At 31.6% G+C, this 16,901-nt stretch overlaps 2 protein-coding genes across 8 annotated transcripts; both read right to left on the bottom strand.

The window, feature by feature from the left end:
* Positions 1 to 1,408: 1,408 nt before the first annotated feature.
* On the bottom strand, positions 1,409 to 8,099 carry LOC114191779 (putative zinc finger protein At1g68190). 7 transcript variants are annotated; one of them, XM_028081166.1, is made up of 7 exons: positions 7,823 to 8,099; positions 6,910 to 6,987; positions 6,314 to 6,811; positions 4,717 to 5,079; positions 3,124 to 3,351; positions 2,094 to 2,319; positions 1,457 to 1,764 (listed from the first exon to the last, which is right to left on the bottom strand). In XM_028081166.1, exons 2-7 carry the CDS (start codon positions 6,910 to 6,912, stop codon positions 1,715 to 1,717), a joined length of 1,368 nt encoding a protein of 455 aa, XP_027936967.1. In that variant the 5' UTR covers positions 6,913 to 6,987; positions 7,823 to 8,099; the 3' UTR covers positions 1,457 to 1,714. The 7 variants fall into 7 exon arrangements, 6 of the variants coding, with proteins under 6 accessions (XP_027936972.1, XP_027936967.1, XP_027936969.1 ...); XM_028081168.1 differs by lacking the exon at positions 7,823 to 8,099 and adding an exon at positions 7,722 to 7,816; XM_028081167.1 differs by lacking the exon at positions 7,823 to 8,099 and adding an exon at positions 7,395 to 7,646.
* A 4,519-nt stretch (positions 8,100 to 12,618) lies between these two features.
* Positions 12,619 to 15,631, bottom strand: LOC114190095. Its single transcript, XM_028078862.1, has 7 exons — positions 15,411 to 15,631; positions 15,257 to 15,329; positions 15,061 to 15,125; positions 14,825 to 14,970; positions 14,126 to 14,333; positions 13,203 to 13,375; positions 12,619 to 13,050 (listed from the first exon to the last, which is right to left on the bottom strand). Exons 1-6 carry the CDS (start codon positions 15,453 to 15,455, stop codon positions 13,208 to 13,210), a joined length of 705 nt encoding a protein of 234 aa, XP_027934663.1. The 5' UTR covers positions 15,456 to 15,631; the 3' UTR covers positions 12,619 to 13,050; positions 13,203 to 13,207.
* Positions 15,632 to 16,901: the final 1,270 nt, after the last annotated feature.

Genomic DNA, 16,901 nt, shown 5'->3' on the forward strand with positions numbered 1-16,901 from the left:
CATATACACGAATGAAATAATAAGCACTTATATGTTTGTTTGTTATTTTTAAAAACCGTTGATGTCAAAACGATCCTTAAATTTATTTTTCTAATTAAAGGACTTGAAAGAACTTACACAAGGACAAAATAACTATTTAAAAAACCCTTCGGACAAGAAAATAAAAAATTACATACATATAAAGTTGTAAAAAGGGAATGACATAAAATTGGTAAATGGGGGTCCACGTTGTATGATTTATTCTTGGTTTTGAGCATAGACATAAATAGAAATAATAATTTTTTGGTTCTAACAGAAAGATAATAAGAGGCGAAGACAGTTTAGAGGGCGTATTCAAGGTGCAGTTGCGGTTAGGGCAGCATTTGATTATATAATGCTTGAATTTGAAGTTAGTTTGAAGGAGGGTACTGGCTGGTGTGGTTTAGGCTTTGGTTTCCCATTTTCAAGTCATGAAGTGGATTAAGACAGTTTGACATTCATTTAGAAAAGAAAAGAAAAGAAAAGAAAAGAAAAGAAATCATGGTCTTTCTATTTGGAATTGGAGTGAGAGGTTAGAGGGATTGCTTCTTTATCACATTTACAACAACCTCTTCCTCTAATCGCTACTCCATCAAAATCTGGTATCAAAATGTTTGTTGAATAAAATAACACTCATTCAAAAGCCTCACGTTAATTTCTTTCTCAATGAGCAATAGATAAACTCTTTCCCACGTGTCATGGTTGTTAAGTTAGCCACACAATTCTTCTCAGATATTATTTTTTCATAAACAAACAATGTTCAGATTATCTTTCCCTTTCATTACAGCTTTGGTCACACTGCTAAAAGCTGAATTAGTTGTTCTTAAGTTTTATCAAGGTCTGAAGAGCAAATCACAAATGTCCCTTTCTCTACTACTCTCAATGCATAGAGCTGCCACTGAAAATGGCTGCTTGTAGTTGTACAGCATAATCCTTAACTTTGATTGAATTGAAACATAACTGTTGAGTATTGGTAGATTATTCTGTAATAGGGTTTAAGATTTCAAACGTCAGCAAAAAAAAATGCAAAGGGTTGACTAAACTTAACTATCAAGAGAAACCAGAATAAGTCCATAGATCTGCAGGTACAGCAACAAACATATCATTTATCAAGAACCAAAAAGACCTTGCAAAGTATTTATGCATGTAGATTACACACTCTCGCAATATTTTCCATTAGATGAATTATTGAAAATCACATATTTAGATGAGTCTAACACGAAATTTAGTAAATCTCTCATAGTTTTATATTTTTCGATGAACTTTAACCAATAAAGGACTGTATATTGCAAAGAATGTATTCTCCTTGTATTACATGGAGACTTGCAACACTTGTCTGTAGAGTTTTTTTCCGCTGAATATAATGTCCATGGTATTGAGTGGATGTTATACAACACCATGTAGGAATTGAGTTGTCAAGATTATTAGACTTTTAACAGGAAGAAAACTCAAATTTGGAAGAAATTGTTCATATTTACATACACATAGATTAACTATATTTTCTGAATAAGCAGCACATATCATGATGCTATACTTTTACAATATATTATGAACAGAAAAAATATGAGCGAATCAATTTATCAAGTTAACAAATGCTTCATGATGAGGAACAATCTGGAATAGAGAGAGATATCTACAGCATGAATATGCAAAAGTCAAATGCTTTCTGTCATAGCAATGCCTTTCACTCTCTTTCTTACATTAGCTCCAGGTTTCCTGGATAGAAGTCGAAATTGCTTCTCATGCCTGGAAGCAGAAAGAATATAAATATGATAAAAATTGATAAAATACAAATATCAACTTAATAATATTTCCAGGGACAAAATGCATTATTGCTGGTAATAGATCAATGAGGTACCAAAAACAAACTCGAATGTCAAAATTGACAATACTGAGATGAAGAACTAACAGGTATGTGATAATAACTGAATGGCATGTTAAAATGACTCAACTAAACATAGGCTAAAGTGAGACACTTAGCACTCAGAACTCACAATTGAGACCTTTTCTCTTTATACTTCATATGACATTTCCTTTAGGCTCCACATGTGCAATCTTCAATTCAATTTAACTACCTGAATAAGCCTTCCCTTCACTGTAGGGAGAAAGGACACTGTCCTCATGACCTGTGAAACTGCTTTCCAAAGTGAATCCCAAAACAGATAAGGGTATATTTGAATCAAATGGTTGAGTCGCATGCGTAGGATCCATGCTTTTTGGACAGTACTGGCCGAGAGGGTTCATATGCTTGTTCTCATGATCATATTGGGAGAGATTAATGGATGCAGAAGCCGAAGAATCCTTTCATGACAGAAAAACAAGAGTACAATTAATAGGTATTTTATTTTGGAGACGGGGTATCTCGTCGATGTTACCTTGACTTCTTATATCTTAGCTCGATCAACTATTCATGAATACAGTATTAGATGATTTTGATGAAGATCAACTGGAGTTAACCTTAAACTACATAATGAATTTTTTATTCTAAAGCTTATACTATAAAAATATGGGAGCTTCAAAACATTTGCACCATATATTACACAATTATGGACCTAAATCATTGTATCACATGGGAGGACACAGTAGTCCTCCAATTCTTCTTCTATGGTATTTCTTTGAACTTTTGTGGTTATAAATAGCTTCAGAAATCAAGATATAAAGTAGTTACATACAATGATTGCTGAAACTTATATTAACTATTTTACTGTATCTATGGTATCATTGCAACTGCATTTGTGTTTGAATGCTTTCCAAAAAAATGTGTGGTATAACCAAAACCATGAATCAGAAAGCATTTAAACCAATATTATTCATGTCTAAATTTGAAAGTTTCACATTTCCGCTTTTGATTCAAGAAGTGATAAGTCACCGAAAGGAAACTGCTGAAGTGCACTGTTCTGCATAACATTATTACTCTGCATTAATATTGCCCTTTGTCCTTTAAAATTAGCCTTACAAAAATAAATTTCTGTTCACATTCTGCTAAAGTTGATATAAATATTATGACGCTCTTCTCTAATCATTGTAGTCTGATGTAGCCCTACAACTATCAACACACTAAGAAGGAATGAAAATATGTTGACTTATAAAGGAAGAAATTCAGACCTCCATTGCACTTAGATTGTCAATATCTGACTTGTCGATTGACTTATCCTTCTCTAAAGAAGAGCAGGAGACATCTTGATCATCAAACAATATTCTAATTGGATCCTTATCTCCTCCAAATAATTCATCAAAGTTTTGGAAAGTTAAGTCAACATCAGGGATGTTAAAATCATCCAGACGAACAAGTTCTTCACATATACCAAGGTCTTGAATATTTTGGGACCACAGCTGCAACATTGACAAAAAGAAATTTCCATTTTGACAACAAGTATAAAGTTGACCAAATGTAGATACTGAACAATCAATATAATGTCAACCAAATATAAATGAATCAAATGCAAGAGCAGTCACAAACACACAGCAAAACAAGTGTCTTGCTACATTACTAGATATTCAACTCCTCCTCTTTCTTGTCACTGACAGATTGGGAGGGAGGTCTAAGATTAAAAAGCCAGCATGCTATGTTTGAAACAAAATTTCCAAACTTTCTATGATACCGATTTGAGTTTAGAAACCCTATCAAGAGCATGTTTAATTTGGCATTTTCCAACCAAATTCCTGTTAAAGACATTCAAAAGCTGGCTGAAATTTGTTTGTATGATTTTCCATTTTTTCCAGCTTGAACCCAATTTTTCTTTAAACAAGGATAGGCCTGGAAGAGACAAGTTAAAGCCTTTGCATAGGAGGACCTTCACCATTAGGAAAGTCTTGGAATGATATTAATCTTATATTATGAAACCAATACCCGTTTCAATAATTATATGTAAAAATAACTCCTTTTCTTAGCATACTATACTTGTGTTTTGTTTCTAGCATAATATCCTTTCTTATGTATGGGTTTTGTTGGTCCAGTTTGTCCTTTAAGCTCTTCATCAATATGTAATTCTGTTTATCCTTGCTGGGTTACACAGACATCATCATAAAGCTTTTTTATTAATATGTTGCAATAAAGGAAAAGGAGAAATGTATAACAATTATAACTGTTGGAAGCTTATTGCAGTATGGGGAAATTCTATTTCAAATTCGATTAAATTATGATTTGTAATGTAGCAGAAAATGTGAATTGCTGTTTATAATCAGGATTGAGGGAATATCCGTAATTTCAGAAGTTAGGATTTAGTTGAATGGGAATTGGGATATCTTATCCCTAGCTAGATTGTGGTTTTCTTTCCCAGAGTAGACAAGATATACTTGAGTTTTAAGCTCGCGTTGCTTGTCTGGTTAGATTTAGTGCCCTTTGAGTTACCTATACAGCATAATATCTGTCTCCTTGATGATAGCTTATCTTTAATAATTTAATATCAAATATGGAATTTTTCAATTGTTTTTGTGTTTATTCCTCGGTTCTATGTTCCCATTCTTCATCATATGCTAAATATATTATCCAATGACGTACAAAACCTAGTGTTCTCTTTCAAACTTCAATCGAAAAAAGTTTTGATATTTGTGTGTACATGTTCATATTTTCATGTAACCAAAGGCATGCATCCCACCAAAGCAAGGTGCAAAATAGGAGAAGAAGTTAGCAGTTCATATTTCATAAAGAAGAACAGAGGTTAAAACCAGTGGTCTTCGAACAAAGAAATCTCTGACCTGATTACTTCGAAGTGGACTTTTGCACGTCCAGAACAATTCTCCATGCAAGGGAAGATCGATAATAGAAGATGAAGATAAATTATCAAGTTGAGAAAAAGTAGAGGGCACAGTTTCTGTACTCGGCTCCACAGTAGGACAGTATTTTTCCAGAACATTAGTAGCCAAATCCTGGGAATTTTGTGATTGACCATTGAATTTTTCGTCCAATTTCTTAAGAGTGTGATATAATGAAGGTGATGATTTTTTTTCTTTTAGCCTGCTGATCTTTGCAGAATAATCAATCTCCTCAATTTGTTGGAGCCATTTTAGATCAATAATCTGCTGCACAATAGTTTGACGCTCTTGATGATTGTGCAATATCTGCAAGACAATATTAAAAATTGAGATGCATCACATTTTAACTTGTATCAGAAGCGGAAAAGAGTAAACCATATGGGTTGCATTTATACATATGATAGAAGCTGTTCCTTTTTCTAATTAATTAGACATGTATATCCAAATTATACTATTTGTTGTCTTGATTTATTGAATTGGGACTAGAAAAAAAAAATTACAATTTAAGTAAATACTTTAAGGGTTACATTTTAAATTACACCTTCCCGTAATTGTTGTGTTCTGACCAAGCGGTTGTCATACAATGAGAAAGGAAGGAAGTTTTAGCAACTACAAGAGATTTTACAAGGTGAGAGGAACACCAATTTGGCCAAAACATGTTGCATATTCCTAAATTTGAGAATGCACAAACCATTCCTTGGATTTGCTCCAGATTTAATAAACTGGTAGTTTCTATCATTTGTCCAAGACAAGAGTAACCATCAAATCAATTTCCAAAAAAAAAAATTATTAATTATTTTACTCCCTGGAATTGTTAAAAGAAATTGTAATCCCTCGACTTGTTTTAGTTTAAATGTAAGTCATTTTGGGTTCTGATTGTAAGTGTGTATCAGTCAATTTAGCCTCTCACTTTATTGTGTATTATCAGTGGCTTCGTCCCTAAATGCCAAGAACCAAATTGATGGATAGTTGTTAAATTAGATAGCAAAGTTGACAGTGGTTGTTGAATTCAGGAATTAAATTATTAATTTTATAATCTAAAAGACCAAATTAACTGTTGGAGCCAATTTGATAGACTAAATTAACTGACATCCTTTTTATAAAACGAGGACTAGATTAACCATTACTTTATAATTTTCGGAACTAAAGTATCAAGTACTCTATTATTGCATCCTTTTAAAGTAATTTGAAAGCAATAACAGTGTACATCCTGTTCAACTCTTAAGTCGTTATAATGACTCCTCTAATTCTCACAAAGTATGGAAAGTAAACTCGTAAACTTTAATATACATGTGTGTACGTGCTTTTAAACTATGCCTTTTATGGGCTCAGTATTATAAAGTCAATCAATTCAGAAGTACCAGATGGTTTATGACTACAGCCATCTTATATTTATTGGAAAACTTCGGTGACAAAGCTAAATTTTATATCATGAGAGCTTTAGCTATTAAAGTAGTTTTGAAATGACTGAAATCCAAAACTACGTATAATATATTTCATCAGTACAATAAATGAGATATTAAAACTCTGTCTTGCTTACCTGACCTTGTTGACTGGTCGATCCCTCATCAAGTTTGGCCCCAGCTAGCAGTGAAGGGACCCCATTTTGAATGTCAGGCTTTCCTGAGACTTGTGCTACATTCAATTCCGCAGAAACACAAGAAACTGAATCAAACTGATCCTGATTGGCACAGTTTTCAATCTCATTCAATTCAAACCCCCAGAGTGCTGCAAAGTCTTTAGCAGAAGGGGAACCTATGAAACTTCTGATAGCTCGTTTCTGGTGTGATAAAGAATTATTGTGCAACTTTTGATCACAGTCTCGACAGATTAACATTTTGTGGTCCAAACATACAACATAAGCAACACGATCTCCACATGAGTTACACACAAGGTTCCGGAGGTGCCGGCCGGACAAAGCATTTGCCAAATGCACCTTCGCATCACAGGATAGACAAAGATATGCCGAATCAGCTTTACAGTAAACAAGTGGCCTCAGGGCCGTGCAGAACTCACAAACCTTCTCCATTTCCTTAATCTTCAATTCCAATAATGAAAAAGGCTCTGAGATTACAAAACTGCATACTGTATAGACACCAATTTAAATAAAGAAGATCCAGATATCAGCTCAGCTACCATGCAGGGTTGCAGAGTCCTTTTATGCAAAAGGCAATCTCGTCTTGCATCAGTTGTTGCCCTGTGAAGGTTTACAAGCTGTAAACAAAATCGCACAGGGTCAATAGAATTTAAAGCTGAAGAAGAAAAAATGGAAACTGCAGAATAGCTTCACATGAAATGCAGTTATACTTGTGAAACCATAAGAAGACTGTTAAGAATGATAAAACAGTCCTTTGACAAAATAAAAATGGAAAATAGTTTATTTTCTATAAACCAGAAAATATAAAAAAAAAAATTGCCAACTATTCAGAAATCATGATAGATACAAATAATCAGAAACCATAACAAATATAACATTTAAAGTGATTACTATTAAAAAAATGACAAATCCATTATATGTAACGATTCATAACTGAATAATGGTGAACGCTGACACTGGATATACTATTTACTCAATATACTATTATGGAAAGAAAAAAGCGATTCAAATGTCCATGTCTTACCTGTTGGTCCAAATCGATTACAAATCCAAAAGAACTATTTCAAAAATCCACAATTTACCCACACGACTAATAATAACTCGAGAACTTGTAATGGTATGATAGTGAAATCACCCATCATAAAAACACCCAAATCAGAGGGAACTAAGTAATCATAGCCCACCACTCTGTCCTCCCAAAAAAGAGTAGCAAAAACTATAACAGAAATGAATGAAGATAAGAAAACCACCAGAAGCAAACAAAAAAAAAAAGAAAAGCCGAATTAAATTTAATTTTCGTGATGAAAAAAAGCGAAGAAAGTAAAAAGCAGGAAAAATAGTGTATAGAAACCAGTGAAAGGAAGCAACAATGAACATGAAATCCGAGAGAAGCATGGAGAGTTGACTTTTGAGAAGGAGTTGGAAAAGCGAAAAGGAAGTAAGAGATTCTACCTACGACTGTTTCCCAATAAATAAAAAGTGGAAGAGAGCAAAGAGAAAGCAGCGAAAAGTGTTTGTTTGTGGGAAAAAAGAGAGAGGGGTTGTGAATTTTGGAAAGTGTGGGTTGTGGTGTGTGGATTCTTGTTGTGCAGTGAAGAAGAAGAAAGGGAAGGAAGCAACAAGAGTCATGCGTTGTTGCAGGCTTTACCCAATTGGGGGAGGTGACGTGTACAGTGAAGAGATGGAACTTTTCCAGCATGGAAGAGCGATGTGGTGAAGTGGGGTCCATGAGGACGTTATCCAGTGTATAGTGCATGTGAATGTGGTGGTTACGTAATCCCAAAGGTTAGCCGCGTTGGGCCAATCGGAACTCGCCTAATGGGATGGGCCCAACCGGACCGGCCACCCCGGGCCCACCCCTCGTGTCTCACGACTCCGTCACGTTACTTTTCACTCCATTTACATCGCAACAAACAAAAGTACTGTACTCTGTAACTCTTTTCAATCTATTTAATCATACTTTGTTTTTTTTCTATTACATCATTTTTTTTAATGTATTTTTTTTTTTAAAAGTAAAATTCTATTATTCTGTGTTATGATTATTACAAGTGGCTGAAGCTATTTATTAGACACAAATGAGAAGATAATTGAGAAAAATAAAAAGAAAATAGCATTGAATTGCGCTGTAGGTGAGATTGACAGTGCATTAAATAAATGTTGTTTGGACTGACGCGAAAAGTGTAGGAGGTGTTGACTTGTATCAGCATAATATGATTTCAGACAACACTGTTAATAATTCAAGCCCCATCTACTTATTTACTCTTGAAAAAAAAAAGAGGTTAATTCGTGTGAGTTTTATATTACTAATCGAATGCTAAGGTTTAAATAATCTTTTAGCTTTTGTCTTCTTTTTGCATTTGATTTTGGTAAAAAAAAATTAAATATATTTTTGTCTCTTAAATTTAATTAAAATTTAGAATTAGTATCTTTTCAAAACGTTTGATTAATTTAGTCATTTATTTTTAAAAATACGTAAATTTAGAACTTTTAACTAAATTGTGTTACATTTATATGATGTTTTAAGCCCATTTTATAATAGTATTTGAATTATTTACACCGTTTAACACATCTTTGTTTCAATGTTAACTCAAATATTATTATAAAACGCATTTACAATATTAAATAAACTTAAAAATTTTTGGTAAGAATGACTAAATCTACACATTTCTAAAAATAAATGACTAAATTAGTATAAAATTTCAAAAAGAAATTAATTCCAAAACTGACTAAAACTTGAAATATTAAAAACATATTTAACTAAAAAAACGTTTGATTTTGGCTTCTTTTTCTTTGTTAGACTTTATTTTTAGTTTTGAGGAAAAAATTACAGCACTTAAACTAAAATTACTTTGAAATTTTTTATTGTAATATTTTTTATTATTTTTCATTATATAAAGTAGTCAAATTTTTTAGTATATTTTTTATTTGAATATTTATGTAAAAATAAAAAAATATACCATGAAAACAAAACAAAAATAAGATAAACAAAAAAAGTTAAAAAATGTGACAGTTTTTACAGTTAAAAATGACATAAAAAATAATCAAAATGAGACTTAAGTTTTTATATTTTCATAGTTTATTTCTTATTATAAGATAAGGTTTTTCAATTTTTTCTTCTTATTTTCTTTTATTTTTATAATATATATTCTTTTAAAATTTCAAACTTCATTTCGTTTGTTTGAATGTGATTGAGTAGTCGGTATGAAAAGAAAAAGGTAGATCAGTGATCGTTGATAAATGATTGTGTGAAGATAAAAAGAAATCATTATCGCTTGTGTTGTTAAAATAATACATGTTTTTTTAGCATAGTTGATATGTTAACTTTTATATTTTTAAAAATTAACTATTATATGAATAATTATAAAGATTTCTATAATTTCTTAATTCTTTTATTTCTTGTGTTTGACTAGTAGTATTAAGATGTTAAATTTATTTATTTTATATAATAAAGTAGTAAAATTATAAAAGAAATATATACCATTATTTTTCGGAGATATAGAGTACAAGAATAAAACTCCATGGGAATAAAACAGTGGATATCATAAATTACTAACTCTGAAAATCATAACTGAAATTTAGTTTATTAATTTCATACATTATATATAAATGTATGTGTACTGAAAATCAAACAATCATTTGGTATTTTTCCTAAAACTTTAATTGTTTATTATATTAAATTTGGAGATGGAATAAGGTGTGGGACCAAAAGTAAAGAAAAGGGGGAAATTTGAAACTTTGGAGATGCAAAGATGGAATGCAAGTTGGGTGAGAGAGGAAGACAACATTTTACATGTGCGTGGCGTGGGTAACAATAGTGGACTCTTGGCCCAAAATTGGATTTTGTGCTATGCTTGGGCCTACAGATTTAGGTTTAGATAACCAATTTTCTCGGGGAATGTAAACATATCCTTGAATATTTTTTAAAAAGAATGATTTTTTTACAATCTAAAATTAAATTATATATTATCTATCAATCTATTTTGGAAAAAAGTTTATATAATTTCTATAAATTTATATAAACTAATTTTAATTTACAAAAAAAAGAATTTATTATTTTTCTCTTTTTTAAAATATTTAGGATAAGTTTCTACCTTTTTTCCAATTATATAGTTACTTTTCTCTTTACTAACGAACATACCTTTTGGCATCAGGACACTCTCAATGGAGATTATAATACAGTTTTAATTTAGGTTTTATGAGTCTCTCTATATCGTTTCATTTTTAAGATCTGTCTATATTTTTCTTCAAATATAAGAGTCTTATAAAATTCATTTAATTCTATGTTATTTACACTTTACCTTACAAATATTTAATTTTAAAATATTTTTATTATTAATTTATTGTGAATTATTCTTTTCTAGTTATTGGTCTATAATATTTCTCAACAAAAATTATTTGTAATAAAAATATTTTTTATTATTTTAGAATATTTCTTTCAGAAAATAGGTTGTTTTAAAAAATATTTTTTTTATGACTTAATATCATATTTAAGATTCTCATATCTAAATTTATTCTCCTGTCAATTTATCTTATAAAATTTAGATCTTAAATTGATTAAGTACTCTGCATTAAAAATAGTCTTATTTGCCTCTTCCACGTGGCTCATATATCATCCCTCCCGCTTGACACAGTCCTTCAATCCCTTCCGACAAATGTTTTTCCCTCAGAAAACATTAATACAGTACGGATTTCAATAATTTCAAAAAATTGAATATTTAATAATTGAATTATTTGTAATTTATTTTTTTATAATTATTTAAGTTTGGATAAAATAATTAAAATATTTTTAATTTTAATTTTTTTTATAAAATAATTAATTTTTTATTTTACCGCAAACTCAACTCTATCTTTAAATTTAATTTAAATTTAACTTAATTTAGTTATGAAATTTGATTTGATACAACTCGTATTGATTTGTGGTTCAAATTAACCTTAACACAACTCAACCTTTAGTCCAGACCGACATGGTTCAGCATTTAGTATGAATTGTCCCGACTTGACCTTCTGATAGGCTCAAGTCAACCTTCAGTCCGATCTAGTTTGACCTAGCTTGATCTTCATTTTAGTCCAACTTAACTCGACTTTCGACCCCGCCCAACCTAAATCGACCTTTGGCCCAACTTAGCCCAACTCGACTTTCGACTTAGGCCGGTATGCTTGTTCTAATCCGGCCAATTCATCCTTCGACCCTACTTGACCTTCGATCCAACCTAACTCGATCCGATTCGATCTTTGACCTAGATCATCTTGACTCGACCTTTGATCTAAGCTGACTCATCTCAATTTTATGTTCGGTCCAATTCAACTTTTTAGACTTGTGGACATTTTTATCTTAACTAATGAACAATTTCACAACTTAAAGAATTTTTATTTCCTCATTATTTAAATAAAGTTTAAATTTTAGTATTTTAGTTGTTTGAAATGCCTTCTTAAAATTTCTCAATTTCAATTTTCTTTTTATTTTCTCATCAAAATATGTCATATTCTTTGAAAAAATTTTAAATTCTCCAAATAAATAAATTACCTTCTTAAATTGTCTTATTCAAACACACAATAAAAAGATATCAAAAATTGATTACGTTGACTACCTACTATGTAGATAAGAATATTTCAAAAGTTTTACATATGAAAAAAAAAGTATTTACGTAAATTTATTAAATTTTTATTAACTGAATAACAAGATGTTATTTAATCTTGTTTTCATGTCATAGGAAATTTTGAGATCAATATAAATGATATTACAATATATATTGATTGATTTTTATTGAAAATGTATAAAATAACAAGGATAATCATCTCTATCAACTTTGAAAGAAAAACAATTATGTTTTTGAAAGGACTAAGTTACGTTAAAAGAAAAAACAACTTTCTAATATTAAAGAACTAAACTCATACTTAAGCCTTTAATACATGAACGGTACCTTTTCCATCTCTATCATAATTCTATTTCTCTCTCTTTTAATTATAAAAATGCATTGTATGATTCATTGTTCTAAACCATTTCTCTTTTTTTAGATTGCTTGAATATTTTTGCGTAAAATTTTAGCATTTTAACAGTCTTCAAGAGACATGCTCGCTAATTGTCTCTATGAATAACGTCAGAGGATAATAAATTGGAAAAATTAAAATTAATACATATCCTGGACTACAAATTAAAATCTCTAATTTGAAAATGAGTAACCATAAAATGATACTTGCATTTGTTTATGTAATCTAGTGTTAAAAATAATCTCTATATGTGTGTTTCAACTAAAGTTTCGGAATCGACTTTGAGCTAACTCTTCGCTTACAGATCTATTGAACGATCAACCAAACAGCAGAAAACAAAATGCAGGCACCTCTAATACCGGGAGGTTTTCTGGATTTTAACAGACCTATATGACAAACATCTAACAAAAGAGTGCCTAAACTATTCTGTCAAAATATTTGCTGTACAAATAAGTATTGCAAATACGAACTAGAATTGTTCTTGTTTTACTAAAGATGCTAAAAACACAAAAACCTTCAAGGGTAATGTAACTCCCAAACATCGTCCGAAATGTCAGTTTGAGCACCATGATTACCTGGTCAGATGAGTATAGGCGATATTGTAACTATTTCCAGCAAAAAGAAGCAAATTACGTTTTGAATGAAGCAATCAATCGAACGGCTACTGGAGCAGGAGACAATATGATACTTCCCTGGAAAAAAACAAGTCAATGACAGAAAGTGAGTACGCAGGTGACACCCTTACATTAATTCAAGTCAGAAGTGCATTACTAATGCAAGATATCGTAATACTATGAACAAAATCAAAGATTTCTTAAAAACAGAAAGATAGAATATTACTCACCTGGATCAACGTGATTTCACGTGAACTTCAATAATATCATCGTCTTCCATCCCAAGGCTAGCAGGGGTTTCGGACGAACTTATTTTATCACCATCAAAGGACAATACTATCTGTTTCTGGTCACACTTGATTTTATCGGCATATGTCTTGACAATCCTTTCAAACTTGTCATCCTAGAGACAAATAAAATATGAGCGTAAGGATTGAGGCCAAACTCTGTTTTGAAAATATGTCCACTGGCCTATAAATGAAAAGCAGCTTTGAAAAAAAAAATCAGAAACACAATTCTTGTCCCAACAAAAGCAGCTTTGAAAAAAAAAAACAGAAACACAACTCTTGTGCCAATAATTACAACTAGATTTTACCTGAAAAATAAAACAATCGGGATAGCATAAGAGCAGTTTTGTCCATCAAATATAATTATAGGGAGCTGGAAGAAGAAAAATATACGGTGCAGGAGGAAGAATTTCCCAGTGATCCAATAATAACTTACGGCCCAAAGTAAAAAATCATAACTCGGTGGTGTTTGACCTGCATCTAAGACAGAGAAACTCCTAAAGGAAAAAAACATTTTTCTTTGTTTTAAATTAGGGTTGTGGGTCATCTCCCTCCACTAGCAGTAAGAGCAGCTAAAGTGGAACAGAGACTGGATCTTTGGTTGTGAAAATTATTATTCCAGCCCCAATGGCCGGGTACAAAGCTGATGGCTTTGTACAGCAAGATGTCACACCCCAACTGCTGAAGAATTGCGCGAGGGTGATTCACACGATCCTTTGCTATTTGCATGGTTCACAAGCAATTCAGAAACAATTAATGCAACGCAAATATTGTATCACCAAGCTGATGAACCGAATCGTGAATCATAGGATAACGATAATCATGCATTGACAACAAAAAGTATATCTGTTGACGGAATTATATACCATGAACATTCGAATCTGCTTTGTTCCATCTTTGTCTTGAACAGAAATGACAATCTTTGGTCTTTCAGAATGCTGTAGACTTTTCTCATCTACACCATCTACCGAAGACTGCAACGAATCATTAACTTCGAATTTAGAAGACTCTTCCACATCTTTTAACAATTGTTTTGCTGATTCAGCAAATGAGGCAAGTTCCTGCTTCTTTAATCTACATGCATAAGTAACACCCTGTTAGAAACTGTAGATAAAAGCGGGTAGGTATTGGGAGTAATTATATGGAAAATTAAAACCATTTTATTCACCAATGCACATCTTTTTCTGTGTAATATCCACATGTGGAGCAACGCAAAAGGCAAGTCTAGTTCCAGAGGAAACCACAGATGATTAACACACAAAAAGTATAGATATACAGAAACAAAATGAAAAACTGTGTCAACGATTCCATTTTATCATTGCATTATGTGGTTAGGGTTGAGTGGCCAATTTTTTTTTTCAAGAACATAAAAAAGGCTATCACCCATCCCACAATAGACTACAGATGTATGCATTATTCTTATCCTATAATATCACTGTTGGAGCAACCAATTCCAGCGCAGAACAATGACAATATAATTTCACGGGGGAGTAAAAAAAGAAGCAATAGCAAGCAACTAAGATTTGGCATTTGAAAATTCCTAAGGAGAGTGAAAAGTACACAACCTTAATTTTTTCAAAGTTGAATCATCATCAATCGACCTCTGCGAATTACTTGCACTCATTGGTGGAGGGGGTAACCAATCATCATCTTGATCTTCAATGTTCACCACTGAGACTCCTTTCCCATTGGTCTTCTTGTCATCCTCAACCTAAAACCCCAACATTTTCAATAGTTACAAAACCAAAACCAATAATCAGGGCACAAATACGTGAAAATCAGAGCCTAAAATAAGACTTACAGTCTGGGTAGTCTTCCTCTTCTTACCATCAAGAAAAATCACATCGTCGTCATCATAAAAATCATCTGCGACCATCACAATCAGACATTCAAATTCAAACACAAACTCCCGTAGGGTAGTGATAAAAAGGGTAAACAGTAATCTTGTAAAAATTAGGGTTTGAAGTAGTCGAAATTTTTCAAGAAAAGAAACGCACCATCGATGGTGATGGGGTTCACAGGCTGAACCCGGCTGTAGTCAAACAATGGTTCCAACTCTTCGATTTCATCCTGCAAACAAATCAAGAATATGAGATGGCGATTACAAGAGAAACCCTAATTTCAAATCGAGTAAGGGATGGAGAGTTTCACCATCGTCGTCGACCTGTGTCGCTCGGTGTCTCTGGATGTTGGCATTTTGTAGTGTGTTCTATTTCACCGAACAGAATCGGCTACACAACTGCACATGATGCACGCTCTAGATCATGTTTCGTGATGAAATAAATAAAATTTAAAGGTGAGGATTGTTTGGAGTGTTTGTGGATTCTGTAGGCGATCTCGTCTCCTGTCTCACTATCCCGCTTCAAACTTTAAATTCGTTTATCAGTCTATTATTTCAAAACAATACTTATCTACATACTTTACCAACTTTTCCAATAAAATAAATTTGAATATATTCCTACAAATAATGAAATTATTTAAAAATACAGAAGAATGTTTAGTTTAATTTAAATTTACAATAGCCAATCATTACAGCACTGTCTTGAAAATGACGCATGATAACAAAATCTAAGTGTATTAAATTAGAAATATCAGTGGACTTGTATATATAATCGATTCTTCGACACCAAAGTAAGAGTTAGTTATTTAAGTAATTTTTTTATTTTTTAATTAATTTTGAAAATTAAACATATACTGAATATAAATTAAAAAGTTAAATATAATTAATTTTATATAAATTTAATGCAGAACTAGACATGCATTAATGTTTTGTAATATTTATCCGAATAATGCGTATGATTTGTGATTGATTTTTGGTAAATAGATAATGATCTATGATGCATAAATACGATACGTGTATTAGATACCACTGAAAATATAATATATGTATAGTATATGCCAAATACTTCAATCTAACATATTAATCTTCTTCGGCATATCTATGTAATTATATATATATATATATATATATATATATATATATATATATAATTACCCTTGGGTTTTATTCAAATAATCCAAATTGAATTATTAACACATGTTCATTTTACAATAAATCACCCATGTTTAAAACAAGCTTTCCTATGTCCCTTATCTGTGGTCCGAATTTTACATCTTTTCCCATTCTTTTTTTGTGTTCAAACAAAAACATATGTTGGGTTAAAAGTGATTTTATTTTTTCCGCTTCTTAGGATTGTGGAACGGAAGGAATATTATTGACTTGATGGTGTACTGAAAATTTATTCAAAAAGTTATATTTCTTTATTTCCTCTCCAAATCTTCGTTGCATGGAGAATAAAGATGAGAGCGAAGACCGATATCTTGTTCTAATTTTCTTTTACTCGAAAAAGTAAAAAAAAGTGTTTATAGGTAATATTTTTTTATTAGGATAATATTCCCTACTCCTATTTTCATTCAGTTGTGTATTAATGTTTAAGTTGTGACAATATTTGCTTTACCTTCCTTGTAGCAATATTTGAAATATTTTAAAGTGTTTGGATGTTTATGTTTCACTTGTTAGGTTTTACAAAGGGGGTTTCACTAGGAGAACAACACCAATGAGATCTGAGCCTAACCACATAAGACACTGACACCACTCTCAACCCAAAACCTTAATGCACTGGGTTTATGGGTCTTTATCTT

The sequence above is a fragment of the Vigna unguiculata genome, chromosome 7 (assembly GCF_004118075.2).
Source record: "Vigna unguiculata cultivar IT97K-499-35 chromosome 7, ASM411807v1, whole genome shotgun sequence".
In the NCBI taxonomy this organism is placed as follows: domain Eukaryota; kingdom Viridiplantae; phylum Streptophyta; class Magnoliopsida; order Fabales; family Fabaceae; genus Vigna; species Vigna unguiculata.